The sequence below is a fragment of the Oryza glaberrima genome, chromosome 2 (assembly GCF_000147395.1).
Source record: "Oryza glaberrima chromosome 2, OglaRS2, whole genome shotgun sequence".
NCBI classification, from domain to species: domain Eukaryota; kingdom Viridiplantae; phylum Streptophyta; class Magnoliopsida; order Poales; family Poaceae; genus Oryza; species Oryza glaberrima.
Genome location: NC_068327.1, coordinates 17865389 through 17881900, shown reverse-complemented (window position 1 = coordinate 17881900; position 16512 = coordinate 17865389). Strand labels below are relative to the sequence as shown.

The 16512-nt window shown below is 46.0% G+C and overlaps 3 protein-coding genes across 3 annotated transcripts; 2 read left to right on the top strand and 1 right to left on the bottom strand.

Annotated features, from left to right (window-relative positions):
* The first annotated feature begins 5431 nt into the window (after positions 1–5431).
* Positions 5432–8057, top strand: LOC127762131 (uncharacterized). Its single transcript, XM_052286503.1, has 2 exons — positions 5432–5838; positions 7106–8057. Exons 1-2 carry the CDS (start codon positions 5547–5549, stop codon positions 7786–7788), a joined length of 975 nt encoding a protein of 324 aa, XP_052142463.1. The 5' UTR covers positions 5432–5546; the 3' UTR covers positions 7789–8057.
* Positions 8058–8781: 724 nt separating this feature from the next.
* LOC127762130 (acetolactate synthase 1, chloroplastic) lies at positions 8782–11074 on the bottom strand. The gene has a single exon (XM_052286502.1). It carries the CDS (start codon positions 11008–11010, stop codon positions 9076–9078), a length of 1935 nt encoding a protein of 644 aa, XP_052142462.1. The 5' UTR covers positions 11011–11074; the 3' UTR covers positions 8782–9075.
* Positions 11075–11327: 253 nt separating this feature from the next.
* On the top strand, positions 11328–15909 carry LOC127762150 (uncharacterized). Its single transcript, XM_052286538.1, has 3 exons — positions 11328–11513; positions 15374–15487; positions 15568–15909. The coding sequence occupies exons 1-3, from the start codon at positions 11381–11383 to the stop codon at positions 15612–15614; spliced, it is 294 nt and encodes a 97-aa protein (XP_052142498.1). The 5' UTR covers positions 11328–11380; the 3' UTR covers positions 15615–15909.
* Positions 15910–16512: the final 603 nt, after the last annotated feature.

Here is a 16512-nt window from a genome sequence, read left to right as displayed (position 1 = left end):
CAAAATATCAGCAAAACATCTTCAATTTTTATAATAGTAGAGATAGAGACTAGAAAAAATGCCTGTCAGGGTTACGGGTTAGGCATACCCTCTACCCTTCGATATACGTTATATATCGACATGGCATACCCACGCGCACGCGGATATTTCCTATATATTCTAAGGAAACCTTACACGAAATCTGCAGATGGGAAGAGTCCTTCTCGGACAGAACTGGGTCGTCGACATATCGTACTGGGTCTGATATCTCCGAGTCCTACTTGGAGACCTCCAGATCTGCAATATAAAATGGATCCCCTGGGAAGGGCATAGGCATCGAATCTCAGAGCCAACACAACCCACACAGCCTACAAAGCCGAAGTCTGCGAGGAGCCAAGTCGTCGAGAGCTAGTCGAATCCACTCGACTACGATCTCGCCGGATCCGACAAGTTCCATCGTACCCTTTGTAACCTGTGTTTTCCACCATATAATCCCATATCAACTGGATTAGGGCTATTACCTACCAAAGGGCTTGAACCAGTATAATTCTTGTCTTTTGATTGTTCGATGTCGTACTACGTAGATCCTTGTACCAACGTACCCCAATACCCTGTATATCCGGTCTACGGGTATCACCCATCGACAGTGGAGCGCCAGGTAGGGGGACTTGGTACTCAAGGTTCTACTACTATGTCATCCAGCTTTGTCGACAACAACGTCAACACCAGCCTCAGCCAAGCGCTCCCTGCTTCAACAATGCTGGTATGGACTTAAGTCGGCGAAATCATCTTCCCGGTTTACACCACAACGCCGATCTCAACCGGTCCTCCAATGACCGGAAACGAGAACGCAGTGGCTACAAACCAAGGCGACCCCATGTCGAAAAATCCACCCGTCGAAACGGAGAACGGATCATCGACGACATCCAAGCTCGGGAAGGATTCTGATACGGCCAAACCTTGTCCTTCCGACATAAACCACTAGCCGGCAAAGATGACTTCCGAAGCCACAAGGTTTTGGTGTCCTATCCACAAAACCAAGAAACACACCCTGCAAGATTGCTGGGTTTTCCTCAACGTCCGTGCTGAAATTCGCGCCTGCAAAGAACGTAGAATTCAGCGTAGTTCTCCAACTCCGGATGTTTATTGTCCTATTCACAAGACAAATAATCACGACCTCTCGAGCTGCAAAGTCTTCCTCGGCGCCATGAAAGCTCCATCTCCTAAGTCATACGTCCCCGTCAGGGATAACGGCAAGGAACAAGGAGCGACTCCAGCCTCAGATCGATTCGTTGGGGTAATCGATATCGATCCTCGCGAACCGTCGGTCTTACATCTTCTCGAAGACTATGGGTCATCGACAACGAGCGTGCCGCGGGAGGTATTGGCTATCGATGACGTTGGCACGTCAGCGCAAGCCAACGCAGAAGCGGCGAATCAATCGACTACTCTAGCCCAACACATCAGGGTCGTTCAAGCTATACTGAGGGAAACTCCTTACGATCCCGTTTTGAACGATGACCTCGAGCGTTGGACAGAACGACTACGGGAATCGGTCACCAACCTCAGCAACGCGTTTGAAGAAGCCGCTACCGCAGCGCACCAAGATCAGCCGCCAACTGGCGACGCCAATGGTGAAGATCCGGAACGGAGGGAATCACTTCAACGAGCCACTCCTCCACCTCGCGGCGCTGGCGATCTCCGAGATCAAATCAACGGCCGCCGAGAAGCACGACGCACACGAGACAATGTAAATCGCTCTCAGCGTCATGTCTCTTCACGGCTCCATGATAATGGAAATCGAGGAGACCGCTCAAACGAGGACCGGGATCACGACAACCACCACGATCGCGAACGACGGGGGCCGTACAATACTGGTCATGGCCGTCGCCGTAACGACGACGATAATGGAGATCGGCGCCGAGACAACAGCGAGAGACAACGACAGGATTCCCGAGATCCAGGCCGTCATCCTCGTAATTGTACGCCGGAACCAAGCGACCCATCGTCATCATCATCATCTGCGTCCTTCTCATCGTCAGACAGACATCCACGAAGGACACACGACCGCCGACAACCCACCGCCCCCAACGCTGGGTGTAGGGCTTTCGGTCATTTCCTACGTGATGTCCGATGGCCTGAGAGATTCCGACCCGGAGCAATTGAAAAGTATGATGGGAGCACCGACCCAGAAGAATTCCTTCAAGTCTACTCCACAGTACTCTATGCTGCCGGAGCAGACGACAACACGCTAGCAAACTATTTACCAACCGCGTTGAAGGGTTCTGCACGTTCATGGCTGATGCATCTTCCTCCCTACTCAATCTCTTCATGGGCAGACCTGTGGCAACAATTCGTCGCCAATTTCCAAGGAACGTACAAGCGCCACGCGATCGAAGACGACCTACACGCGTTGACACAGAATTCAGGTGAATCATTGAAGGAATATGTTCGACGCTTCAACGAATGCAGAAACACAATTCCTGAAATCACCGACGCTTCTGTAATCCGCGCCTTCAAATCCGGTGTCAGAGATCGCTACACTACCCAGGAATTGGCGAAAAGACGCATCACAACCACTCGGAGGTTATTCGAGATCGTTAAGCGATGCACCCATGTGGACGATGCGCTAAGACGCAAGAACGACAAGCCGAAGACCGGGGGAGAGAAGAAATCAGCCACAGACGCATCTGAGTCAAGCAAGAAGAAAAATCGCAAAAATGGGAAAAGGAAAGCTCAAGCGGAAGTCCTCGCAGCAGAATACGTGAACCCTCCCAATCGCCCAGACCCACAAGGCAGCGACACAAAGAAATCTTGCTGCCCCATACACAAGACGGACAGACATTCTTTGGAAGATTGCCTTGTTTTCAAAAAGTCGCTCGAGAAGCACATGGCGTTTGAAAAAGGCAAGTGAGTACGTGTTGTCGAGAAGAACGAAGAGACGGCTCCTCACGAATCGGATTCTGCGTATCCAGACTCCGACCTCCACGTCTCACACATTTTCGGCGGCTCCACAACGTACTCCTCCAAGCGAGAATACAAGAAAGTGGAACGTGAAGTCTATTCGACATGGCGGGGGGCTGCACCCAAGATGAAGTGGTCTGAGCAGAAAATAGAGTTCTCGGAAGAAGACCACTCCAAGACCGCCGTTATCCCAGGACGATATCCGATCGTGGTCGAACCCACTATTCGGAACATCAAGGTAGCGCGAGTTCTCATCGACGGTGGCAGCTCGATCAATCTTCTTTTCGCCAGTACTCTAGGCGCAATGGGAATTCCGCAAAGTGAGTTGACACCAACTGATCAACCCTTCCATGGAATTACTCCCCAATCATCATCCAGACCTTTGGGCAAGATTACGTTGCCTGTGACTTTCGGCCAAGCCAACAACTTCCGAACAGAACAGATCACCTTCGATGTCGCTGAATTCGATACAGCTTACAACGCCATCATCGGGAGAACTGCACTTGCGAAGTTCATGGCCGCATCCCACTACGCGTATCAAGTACTCAAGATGCCGGGACCGAAGGGAATAATCACTATTTAGGGGAACGCAAAGCTAGCGGTGCAGTGCGACAAGCGGAGCCTCGACATAGTCGAGCAAACCTTGAGTTCATTTTAAGCAGAAGTCGGGGGCTACTGTCAGGGTTACGGGTTAGGCATACCCTCTAACCTTCGATATACGTTACATATCGACATGGCATACCACGCGCACGCGGATATTTCCTACATATTCTAAGGAAACCTTTCACGAAATCTGCAGATGGGAAGAGTCCTTCTCGGACAGAACTGGGTCGTCGACGTATCGTACTGGGTCTAATATCTCCGAGTCCTACTTGGAGACCTCCAGATCTGCGATATAAAAGGGACGTCCCGGGAAGGGCATAGGCATCGAATCTCAGAGCCAACACAACCCACACAGCCTACAAAGCCGAAGTCTGCGAGGAGCCAAGTCGTTGAGAGCTAGTCGAATCCACTCGACTACGATCTCGCCGGATCCGACAAGTTCCATCGTACCCTTTGTAACCTGTGTTTTCCACCATATAATCTCATATCAACTGAATTAGGGCTATTACCTACCAAGAGGCCTGAACCAATATAATTCTTGTCTTTTGATTGTTCGATGTCGTACTACGTAGATCCTTGTACCAACGTACCCCAATACTCTCTATATCCGGTCTACGGGTATCACCCGTCGACAATGCCCGTGCGTTACGATGGGTGAAGGCTATTTTAATCTCATTATTATTGTTATACGGTTTACCTATGGTGAAAATCATTGTGGCAACTCGCTTGGATATATATTTTTTAGAAAATCATGAGTTGTAATTAGGAGTCTAACTCTTATCTCAAGTTAGCATGTAAATTTTTTTAAAATGGTTTCTTATACGTCTCCTTTTGTATTTCTAAAAAGCCTCAAGTTAGCATGCAAGTTTTTTTAAAGAGATATCTTATAAAGACGTCTTTTGTATTTTCAAAAGCGAACAAAGTTAAAAACGGACTCAAACACATATATATTTTCAAAAATGAACGAACTTAAAAACCGACTCAAACACGAATGACCTACCAAAGTATCGGTAAAAATATCGTCAATTTTTATAATAGTAGAGATTAGGATTATACCTTAGTTAGCCTTTGCGTTTTTAGTTTGTGTTGGTGCATGTATGAGTTCCGAGTTCAGGTAGGAGTCCCAGACCGATCTAGTCTGGTATATGATGCCTGCGTGCACTTAAATAGGCCTAAGGGCGATCATGTACTATCAGAGATGAGATTGGGTTTTTATTGTTGAGTCGTATCTAGGGTTTTTCCCTGTTGTACCATTGTGATTGGGCTGCCATCTCCCTATTATTGAAGCTTTGCCGCTGCCGGTTGGTGGAGACGGGCCGGAACAGCGTGACTAGATCTCCACCATCGACGTTCTGCTACGACTACATCTACAACTCAAAAGCGATCGAGTTCTACCGCAGCACTCATGGCTTCATCAAGCGCGGGTGAGTACTGAGTACCGTATTAATTTCGCATAAATAAGATAAATTAGGTGATCATATTAGATCATGCATGTTTCAAGAATAATTAGATCCAATATAATAGGGGATATGATCCTAAGAAAAACGTAGGCTATGCAAATTTGGGAAAAGGGGAGAGAGAGGTTAGTAGAGATGGGGGATGGTAACTTTATTTTTTATAAAAGTTATTTGATGATGACTGGGCTGTCACATAGACACCACACCAGTGAGATGGTTTTAATAGTTGAAGGAGTCCGTTATATTTGGTTTTGCGGGTGTGAGATTTGAATCAGATCAGGCCAATAATTTAAGGAACTCATAGTAGACTTTTTCGAACTACGAATGCTTCAGCTGTGGGCCTAGCTGGGCCACTCGGCCCACAGTATCAAGCCCGTAGTCAACTATTCTTCTCAGCTCTTTAGCCCGGCCTCCCGAAGTCCCCCGTCTCGAGCCGACGAGTTCGCCGTCGGATTCTCGCAAAAGCGGCGGCGCCGCCGACGAGGACGAGGGACAGGGGGAGCAGTAGCAGGCGAGGCGCGGCGCGGCGCGGCGCGGGTTTAGATGGAGGGCGGCGAGCAGGAGGAGTCGTCGGCGCAGCGGCGGGAGCGCCTCCTCGCGCTCCGCTCCTCCGCCGCAGCAGCCCCCTCGCCGTCGGCCGCACCGCATCCGCCGCCACCTGCGGCGGACGCGTGGGATCTCCCGGTGCGCGACCTGATGGACGCCTCCGCCACCACCACCGCCGCGGCCCGGCGCCCGCCTCCGCGGTTCGACTACTACACCAACCCCGCCGCCGCCTTCGCCTCCTCGTCGGCTGCTTCCCACAAGCGCAAGGTCGCGGAGCCCCCGCCTCCGGGTAGCCTACACACTTGTTCCTCTCTTAGGCTTACTAATTGCTCTTCTTCCAACGCTTACTGCGAACGTCCAAGGTAGCTTAGGATAAATTACATGGTGTGATTTGCTTCTTAGGGTTTCCACTTCCATCAGGGATAGCATAGTGGTCACTGATTCCAGTTCGATTAGGCATTTCATCCTAATTAATTGAAGTTCATGCGCTTGTTTTACTCATGCTAAACACAACTCAAATCTCAGCATGCCAAGGAAACATTATTTATGTCAGGAAAATTGGCACTGGGAATGGTTTGGTGTTTTTAGGTTGTCTCGTTACATGCAATGTATACATACAGGCGTTCCACATTTGTAGTCGGGTGTTTATGTGTCTCTACATACACGATTTTTCTTCACTTGTGCCACATGATAAGAGTAACTTGACAACTTTCCCTGCTTTTAATCAAAGAAAGTCTACTGCTTAGATATATTCATCTGCAGCATTGATCTAAAATGATCTACATAATCTGGAGATAGCATACTTGCTTTGCTTGGTAAGATTCAAAGTTTCCGGGTTTAGATGTGGGTTTCTTAATAACATTGTAAATTTATTTGTTATGATTTGATCTAAGAACTTGCTGGAATTCAGCTACCTGGGAACATAAAGGTGATACTAGAAAATGGCTATTAATCAATTACTTAGAATGCTGCCTTTTAACTGGATTTTGATTCGGGAATAGAAACTTGATTAGGGAAACTTTGGTGATCTTCCTAGGTTTATGATCAGTACATAAATAAACTAATTTTTATCTTCGCTATCAACAACCATGGTAGTGAAAAATCCCTGCAAAAACAAAAACAACCATGACAGTGAAGAATGTAGGTTGAGATTATGAGTCAAACTCTACACACTGTTATTGCAGTTGTTTTCTTATAAAAAGGCTTGTACAATTTCTCGGCTGTATTATGCATAGGTTTTAATTTAGCCACACTGCACTGCATCTGTATACCGTTGTCGACTTCTGGTAACATGTTTGGGTTACCATCAAATTGATTATCAACTTCGAGCAGAACATAATTATTAACTCTTGTTAGAGTAAATATATTTTGCCCTTTGGTTACTGTTTGTATTGATCTTTAAATTACTTTTAGGAGAACTGGAGTGTCAGGATAGTGAGTAAAAAAATAGGATGCTAGATTAGAAGTGCCTCTGCTAGATAATGGCAATTCGATATGATCTCATAATTATTACAATGCACAGTCTCATCTAATTCCTAACTTTGCTTGTTTATCAGGATTAGGGAACTATGGAAGCGGTTATCCTCCTCCACACCAGCACCATATGGCCCCACCACCAATTCACACTCCATCCCCATTGTCCCATGATTCACCGGGGGGCAGTCCTTGGCGAAGTCCTATGCAGTTCCAGGCTCCGATGTCAGGATACCGAGGACCTCCTCCTGGCGCTCCACCACCATGGAGCCCACATTCTGGCGTTCCACCACCATGGAATCCACATTCTGCTCCTCCATCTCAAGGCCCTTATCCACATCCACCTAGCTATGGACCCAGAAACTATAATCCTGGCCAAGGAGGCGGCCGAATGAACTATGGACCCAGAGGTAGACCAGACTCACCTTATGGAAGAGGGAGGGGCCAAAACAACTACAACAACCCAGGATCAAGGGGAAGAGGGGGAAGGGATGGGGGAAGGGATGGCTCAGGCACTCAAAACTATTCTGGATGGCAAGATGGAAGAGTTCGCTACCACAAAAGCATGACTGATGACCCATGGCGGGATTTGCAACCTATTGTTGGCAACATAATGATACCCAGGGATGGATCCAAGTCCTGGCTTCCAGAATCACTGCGTGCAAAGAAGGATACATCTGACCGAGGCCAAGTCAAGCCACCATCAGGATTGAGCTTGGCAGAGTACCTTGACTTGTCGTTCAACGAGGCTTCTAATGATACGTAGACCTTTGTATTCTTAAAAATGCTGTTGTTCTCGGTAGAGTTTTGTGCCCGCTGTGTTTCACTTTGAACGTGGTAATTTTCTCATTTTCATTGCTTCCATTGGCCTAGGTAGTATAGACTTACATCAGGAGTTACAGTGCCCTGGTGTCTATTTGCTAGTACCGTTTATGAAATTCTCCTCATGTTGTGGTAACATTTTTACGGTTATTTGAGGCACTAATACATGGAGGAAAAATGATAAACGGTAGTATAATTTTATGGCTTGAGGTGTGGATACGTGTCTACTTGTCTAGGCATGTTTAAATGATGAGGCAACTGTTATCTCCTTGGTCATGTACATCGATAAGAGGTTGTGCTTTCCCTGGATTTTTGTGTGGTCGAACAGTAGTCGCCCCTAGAATGCCCAGTTGCGAATCAAATATGGAGATTACTCCGATGAGGGGTTCCATGGGACCAATACTCCAAGGTCGGGATTGCGAATTGATTAGAGCACTATAAACAGCGAAATTGCATAATCCAAAAATGTCAATGCCAATACGTAGCAGTTCACCAACTATCATATATAAGAATACATGATGCCAAAAATAAGGTATAGCTTGATTTTTCATCCATTTTGCATGGATGCTAATTTACACGGCAAAACTAAACAGAAAAAGGAAATACTTCATGCAGCCTCTCTCTATAGTAGTCAAATAAATAATACTACCTTCGTTTCAGATTACAAGACTTTCTAGCATATGTCTAGATTCATTTAACATCTATATGAAAGTAGACAATGTTAGAAAATCTTATAACCTGAAACGGAGGAAGTACCCAATAAGATCGACCGAAGAGAGGGAAAACAATAGATTCAAAGTTTATTTTTTTTGCTGTAACTAAGGGGATTTAAAGTCTTTGGGAAAATGTAGTTACAAGGAGAGTACTTCGTGTGATGACTGCTGAGTGCTGAGCAAACATAAGTTCAGAAATTGTTGAAACACTTAACTCAGAGCTATTGCATAGAAGTACTTTATTCTCATTATTGATATGTAGGACAAGAAACTTACATGATATCTTGTGATGCATATGCCTACGGAAAACAACACACTACAAACCTAGACAGCAGGAAGCTAATTAGGATTACCATGCCAAGCACATCAAACAAGTAAAACAGAAGACCATATGGTTCATAGTTGACACCTTAGTTATTGATAGAGCACATACAAACATCATAGGCATACCACTCTTTATGGGTCATTCAGGTCAAACATAGGCCGGGCTGGTGCTTTGCCAACATACAGATTATAGATTAATACACAGTCCTGCCATCACCATCCAGGATCATGTCCTTGAATGCGCCCCCACTTGGGATCATAGGCAGCACATGCTCCTGGTGTGGGACGATGATATCCAACAAGTATGGCCCTGGGGTCTCGAGCATCTTCTTGATGGCGGCACGGACTTCACTCTTCTTTGTTACACGGACTGCAGGAATATTGAACCCTTTAGCAATAGTCACAAAATCTGGATATATCTCGCTCTCACATTCTGGGTTGCCCAAGTATGTATGCGCCCTATTTGCCTTGTAAAACCTATCCTCCCATTGCACAACCATACCCAAATGTTGGTTGTTCAACACCATCACCTTCACCGGGAGGTTCTCAATGCGGATCAATGCCAACTCCTGAATGTTCATGAGGAAGCTACCATCCCCATCAATATCAACAACTGTGACACCTGGGTTAGCCACAGAAGCACCAGCTGCAGCAGGCAGCCCAAATCCCATTGCGCCCAGACCAGCCGAAGACAGCCACTGCCGTGGCCGCTTGTAGGTGTAATATTGTGCCGCCCACATCTGGTGCTGTCCAACACCAGTAGCGATGATTGCCTCCCCTTTCGTCAGCTCATCCAGCACCTGAATAGCATATTGCGGTGGGATCTCTTCACCAAAAGTCTTGTACCCCAGAGGAAACTCCCTCTTCTGCAGGTCCAACTCATTGTGCCATGCACTAAAATCAGAACTTGTCTTTGTTGTGCTCTGGTCTAGCAGAGCATTCAAGCCCTGTAAAGCAAGCTTAACATCTGCGCAAATTGACACATGTGGTTGCTTGTTCTTTCCAATCTCCGCTGGATCAATGTCAATGTGCACAATCTTGGCCCTGCTTGCAAAAGCCTCAATTTTCCCCGTCACACGATCATCAAACCGCACGCCAAATGCAAGCAACAGGTCAGCCTTATCCACCGCATAATTTGCGTACACCGTGCCATGCATCCCAAGCATGCGCAGGGACAACGGATCATCACTGGGGAAATTGCCGAGGCCCATCAGAGTGGTTGTAACTGGGATACCGGTCAGCTCAACAAACCGGCGCAATTCATCACCAGATGCAGAGCAGCCACCACCGACATAGAGAATCGGGCGCCGTGACTCGCCAACCAGACGCAAGACCTGCTCAAGCAATTCTGTCGCGGGTGGCTTGGGCAGGCGTGCAATGTACCCCGGTAGATTCATCGAGGTGTCCCAGACCGGCACAGCCATCTGCTGCTGGATGTCCTTGGGGATGTCGACCAGCACCGGGCCAGGACGGCCCGAGGACGCGAGGAAGAAGGCTTCCTGTATGACGCGGGGGATGTCCTCCACATCAAGGACAAGGTAATTGTGCTTGGTGATGGAGCGGGTGACCTCGACTATGGGCGTCTCCTGGAAGGCGTCGGTGCCGATCATGCGGCGGGGGACCTGGCCCGTGATGGCGACCATCGGGACGGAGTCGAGCAGCGCGTCGGCGAGCGCGGACACGAGGTTGGTTGCCCCGGGGCCGGAGGTGGCGACGCAGACCCCGACGCGGCCGGACGCGCGCGCGTACCCGGACGCCGCGAACGCCTCGCCCTGCTCGTGGCGGAAGAGGTGGTTGGTGATGACCGGGGAGCGCGTCAGCGCCTGGTGGATCTCCATGGATGCGCCGCCCGGGTAGGCGAACACGTCGCTGACGCCGCACCGCTCCAGCGCCTCCACGAGGATGTCCGCGCCCTTGCGGGGCTCGGCCGGCCCCCACGGCCGGAGCGGCGTGGCCGGCGGCGCCGGGGACGGCGGGGTGACCGGGGACACCGCCGAGCACCTGACCGCCGCCGCCCCCACCCGGCCTCGAGCGGGAAGGACGTGGTGTCGCTGGTGGTTCTTACGGCCGGTCTTGGCCGTCGCGGCGGCGGACAAGGTGGCGGCCGCGGCCGCGGCGGTCGTAGCCATGGTGGGTGATGGCGGCGGCGAGGGTTTCTGGGTTTGGGCGAGAGAGAGAGAGAGGGGTGGAGAGTGTGGGGGTGTGGGTGTTTTGTCCGCGCGCGGTGACGCAGCGTGAGGCGATGTGTGGCTCGGATGGGATCGTGTGGGCCACGTCACGGTGGGCCCCAGATGTCGGTGGGATAGGATGACACACTGCCACGTCGGGGTCGATCTGGGCCCGCGTGTCAGTTGATAGGATGAGGATGACAGGTGGGTCCGTCCCAATAACGGGTGGAGGGTACAGAACCCGATAAAAAATCGATCTCAAAGTCGGATGCGGATGCAACCGCGAGACCTAGCAAGTCTAGCACCCGCACCCGCACAAACGCAGCGCAAGATGAGCAGCGGCGGCGAGAAGTCCGGCTCGGGCGGCGGCGGCGGCGGGGCGGTGAAGACACCGTCCGACTTCCTCAAGTCCATCAGGGGGCGCCCCGTCGTCGTCAAGCTCAACTCCGGCGTCGACTACCGCGGTAACCCCCTGCTCAATTCCCTCCCCCTTTTTGCCTCAACCCTAGACCCGTGTCTCGAAAACCCTAGCCCGAGACGAATGCGATGTTTGTTGTACCCCGTATCTCTCTTTTCCTTAATGGGAACTCTGCGTTTCTTTTCGTTAGTTAGTGTTGGGGGGGAGGAAAGGCGTGGGCTTTGCAGGATTTTGTGGTCGATTTGATGACCAAGGGAGATACCTTTTTTTAGTGCTGCTTAAGATCCTGCAAATACCCGGTGTAGCTAGGCTATTTGAGAAGCAGATAACCGTGTTTTTCTCTAGGACCTTCTCTAATCTTGAGCTATTTTGATATTCTAATAGCTTATGGTTAAACCCTACATGAACCTCTCTAAGTTTTAGCTTTGTAAGAGGTCGACTTGTATTTGTGGGAACAGCATTGTAGGTGGTTATCATGCTACTGAGTACTGACTGTCTTGTGTAGAGCCCTCCTATTATTCAGGGGTTTTTATATCTACTAGTAGTTCTAGTACTCTTTTTTTTTTCTGTGAGCTACTAAAAAGAAAATTTCCTATTTAACCTATGGTAATTTAAAGTACTGCATGCTGTATGTCCATTTACTGAGGATTATGATTAATATTTAAGAGGGAGGACATCTGTGCTTAAGGTTTGCATTCTAATATTTGATAGATTTATGCTAAATGAAGGTAATTGTGCATGGTTGAGACAGAAAGGGATTTGCCTTCTTTGGTTTTGATGATAAGGGGTTGGCATTCCACGATCATGAGCGAGTGCATTTATATTTTATACAGCCCCATCTTTTGGCTTATGCTTATGCTTATAAGCCAAAATTTGAATCTTCAACCTTAAATTTGAAGTTGATTTTGGGGTTTTTTTTCATCGTAGTTTATTTTTCAGCATTTGCTTTTAGATCGCTAAGAACACGTATATTAAAGTTCTACTTACAAATTATTTTCCGTTTGCAAATATGTTGTTTCGCTTATTCCGTGAATAAGCGAAACGATGGAGTCCATAATGTGGTTAGGTGTATGCAGTTCTCAATTTCACATTGGCGGTACACCCATGATATATTTTAATTGTTACCCAGAACCATAATAGCCTAATAAGAGCACATGGTATTCCATTAATTGGGACCTTCGAAGTTTACCTGTGTATGTAACTATCCATATAAGGTTTACTTTCTGGTAGTTCTTTCTTCTCCTCATCACCTAAGATAACATATGGATCACTGTTATCAAGTCGTAGACTAGTCGCAACGTCAGTCAAATCAGACAACTAGAGGGCTATGACTTGACCATATAGCAAGTCACACAATTAGTCGTAGGTTAGTCATAAAGTCGGTCGTAGATTAGTTGTAGCAAATCACCATTTCACCATGTTAATTGGCTTATTGTGTTTAGTACTTTAACTTTATTTCTTGTTAACTTATTGTCTTGTTGGCTACTCCATAATCTGTAGTTTATAATACTATATATAGTGCTTAGTACAGTATAATACCACTAGAGACTATATAGTGCATCCATTGTTTTCGCACGACCAAATCTTGGACTAGATTCTGAATGGAACAATTTTACCAGAAATACACCAGTTCTTTTTTTGCTGAATAGTGTTGAATCAGTAGCTGCAATGTATAGCTTGTGCAATAAAGTCATTATATATTATCGCCTATTGCATGGAATCTTACTTATTGGAAATTTGTAACAAATCTATTTTATCCCCTGAGTTACTGTATTGGTCTAAAATCAACTCACACGTGAGACAAGATGAAGAGGATCATGAAGATTGTCTCTTTCATTTATTCATTTGCTAACTGCTTGCAATGCCACTATAAACCTAATTGGATGACTTGTTGTCATGTCTCCGTTAACTAGAGAGAGAAAGGGGGAGGAGTCAAGACTTGACGGGTACCTGCTACCAGGTTTCATGGTTAACATTTAGACTTATTCAGCCACTTATTGTGACGCAACCATTTAGTATGTGAAGGTCTTACAATTTTTGTGCCACTGCTACATCTCTTTTAACAAATTGTTAGCTTTTGGCCCATATTTCCGTGGAATTTCATTTGTGATAATATGCAGCTGGAAGTTTGGAACTATGTACTCCTAGAAATGGAACAATAAAGTATCTTCTACAAAATAGGTGCCAGACTACCAGTGCTTAGTGAAACAAGGGTGCTGAGTTCTATGTCTGATGTTGTTTTCTTTTTACTTCTCTTTTCTGTTTTTGAGCCAAGGTTAAAAGGCTGGTTGTAGACTAATTCCATGTATGTAGAACTCATCCACCCTGGCTTCTCGTGCACGCATGTTTATCAGCATTTTGTTTGAACACCAGATGTTCTACAGTCTCTGATAGAAGCATATTCTATCTGCTTGCAAATAATGTTAACTTAACCTGTGAGCGTGATTCAGGTCAGTGATTGATCATCTTCAAGCTAAATGTTAGTCAGACAAATAGGCAGAATTCTTGATTAGTTTATGATCAGGAAAGTATTGAAAAAGAATATATTGGAAGTCTAAAACTGAAATCTAAATCAATGTCCACCCTAAGACCCTTTTCTCCCACAGCTCTAGCACCAGCTTCTCATAGCACAAAGCACCCCACACTAGTACACTACAAAAATACTCATGCACATCTACAGTCATGGTGGGTTGGAAACAATGAGCTTGAAGAGAGTACATCATATGATATGCTCAGGTCTACAGTTTGGTAAAGAAACAAGCAAGTTGAAACTCTGAGCACATATTGCAAGGTTATCACATTCTCTTGCCCCTGAGAGCGTATAAGAATCATCAATGCTGATATGATCGGTTATTTCATAATTCATACTTTACTTCACCGATCACAAGCAACATTGACTGCACAATTGCACATATACTATACTCCTGACATCAAGGTTGCAGGGTCCTGTATAGCAATATCAATTTAGATTATTTACCCCAAGTTCTGGCTTCACTGTTAAGCGCACATGTGCATATGTATTTTCCTTCAAGTGTAGGGTATTTTGTGTAAGGTAGTATCCAACCCTATTGGGCTCTTTTCCAACACAAGCCAAGATTATTGTTTGGGACTGTTGAATTTAACTTGCATGTTGTGAATAATTTCTCTTTGGAAGTGGAGAAGGTGGAGTTGCTAAATGTGGCCCTCATGTTCAGATGAAAATGTGGCTTTGAAACAAAGCTGCTGTCTGCTAGAGCTGGAGCAGGATTTGTACCTATTCATGAGATGCTTCAGAGTTTTGAGGTCTTGAATAGTAAACCTCTAAAAAGAGTGCCCCTCTCTGGATCTGAACCTTTTAGTAACATGCTTTAGTTGAAGGCCTTGTTTGGGTGGTCCAATCCTACCAGGATACCATCTGGGATCAGGATTCACAAACAAGGCCTACCACTTCCACAAACCATCTGGGATCAGGAATTTGCTTAAAGCCATCATCATAGTGGTCACCAGAACGTCAGATAGATAGGAAGATATGAAGTTATTTTTCAGAAGTCAATGAAGAAGTGAGTTAGTTTCTGGTTTTGCATCCATGAAGTTTAGCGATTAAGCCCCTCCTTATAAATATACTAGCAACAATATAATGAACATGTCTATGAAATGCACATTCACTTCTTTGAAATGCGCAAACACTAGAGTCTACATTGCAAACCTACCTTAATGTTCCTTTGCTTGTCTATGAACGTTATAATCTTTTTAAGCTTTCACTAGTTAGGTCCTATTGTTATTTTTAATGTGTATGGACTTTGAATGTTCCTGTATCTTTTTTCTGATTCAAAATATTAACTGACAACAAAATCTGGTGAAAATTGATTATTCCGTTATGCTTACATAAAAAGCTGATTTCAAATGTCTTTCATTGGTATGAACCAGGTATTTTGGCTTGTCTTGATGGTTACATGAACATTGCAATGGAGCAAACGGAAGAATATGTCAATGGTCAGCTGAAGAACAAGTACGGTGACGCTTTCATACGAGGAAACAATGGTATGCGTACCATGCAAAATCTTATGCGACAAATATTCTGATACGCAATGCACTTTCTTATACATGCCTTGTGAATGCAGTTTTATACATCAGCACATCAAAGCGTACCCTCACTGATGGCGCATGAGAGGGTGAGACAGCATGCAGTTCAATGCCTGCCACTATCGCAACTTTGATGTCCTGTGCGGTCAATCTCTAAAGAAATACTGTCTTACAATCTCGTAGTTGCTACATGGAAAGAGATGTTTTCTGGAATGGAGGATTATCACCAGATATTTGTACCCCAAAAAAAACTTATGTTCGATTTTAGTAGATTCTACAGATTGTGGTCTGCTGCACTCTTGATGTATGTGGTGATTATTGGACCGTCAGGGATATGGATAAGATTTATATCTTGGGGTGTCCTCATTCTTTGTGAACCACTACCGCATTATTACCCCATCAATCGATCGCCCATGATCCCACTGTTGGGTCACTACAGCAGCATATTCTAATATTTTAGTTATCTCATTGCATGATCCTCGGACAATAACGCTGGTTCCCAACATTATGACCAAAAACCGTCGTAAAATGCAAGATCCTATCAAACATGCAGAATGACACTTGTTTGTGTTCCGCTGAATGCCTGAATCCATCTAATTAGCCTGATCATCTTATAGCTTGCGAGGAAATATCATGTGGAGAGATCATCTTTTTAGCCTGATGTCTTAATGGTAGAATCTGATAACAATTCACTTGGATCCTTCGGAATCTTAATTCTGAAAATAAGATAACGCAAATTATACATCCAAACAAATTCATCTGGAATGACACTACACAGTAAATAATATATGAGTGCTGTGCTAGCGTGAAAACCAGCATTGCACCGAGTGTTAACAATCGGAGCATTTCTGGAAAGATATATGGAGTATATACAAAAAGAATTACTCCAGTCCGTAGCGCTCCCTCCAGGTAAGAATACATAAATTTACGAACCCCGATTTTGTGAAAATAAATGGGCAGAAAAGTAAGAAACGCTTAGAAAT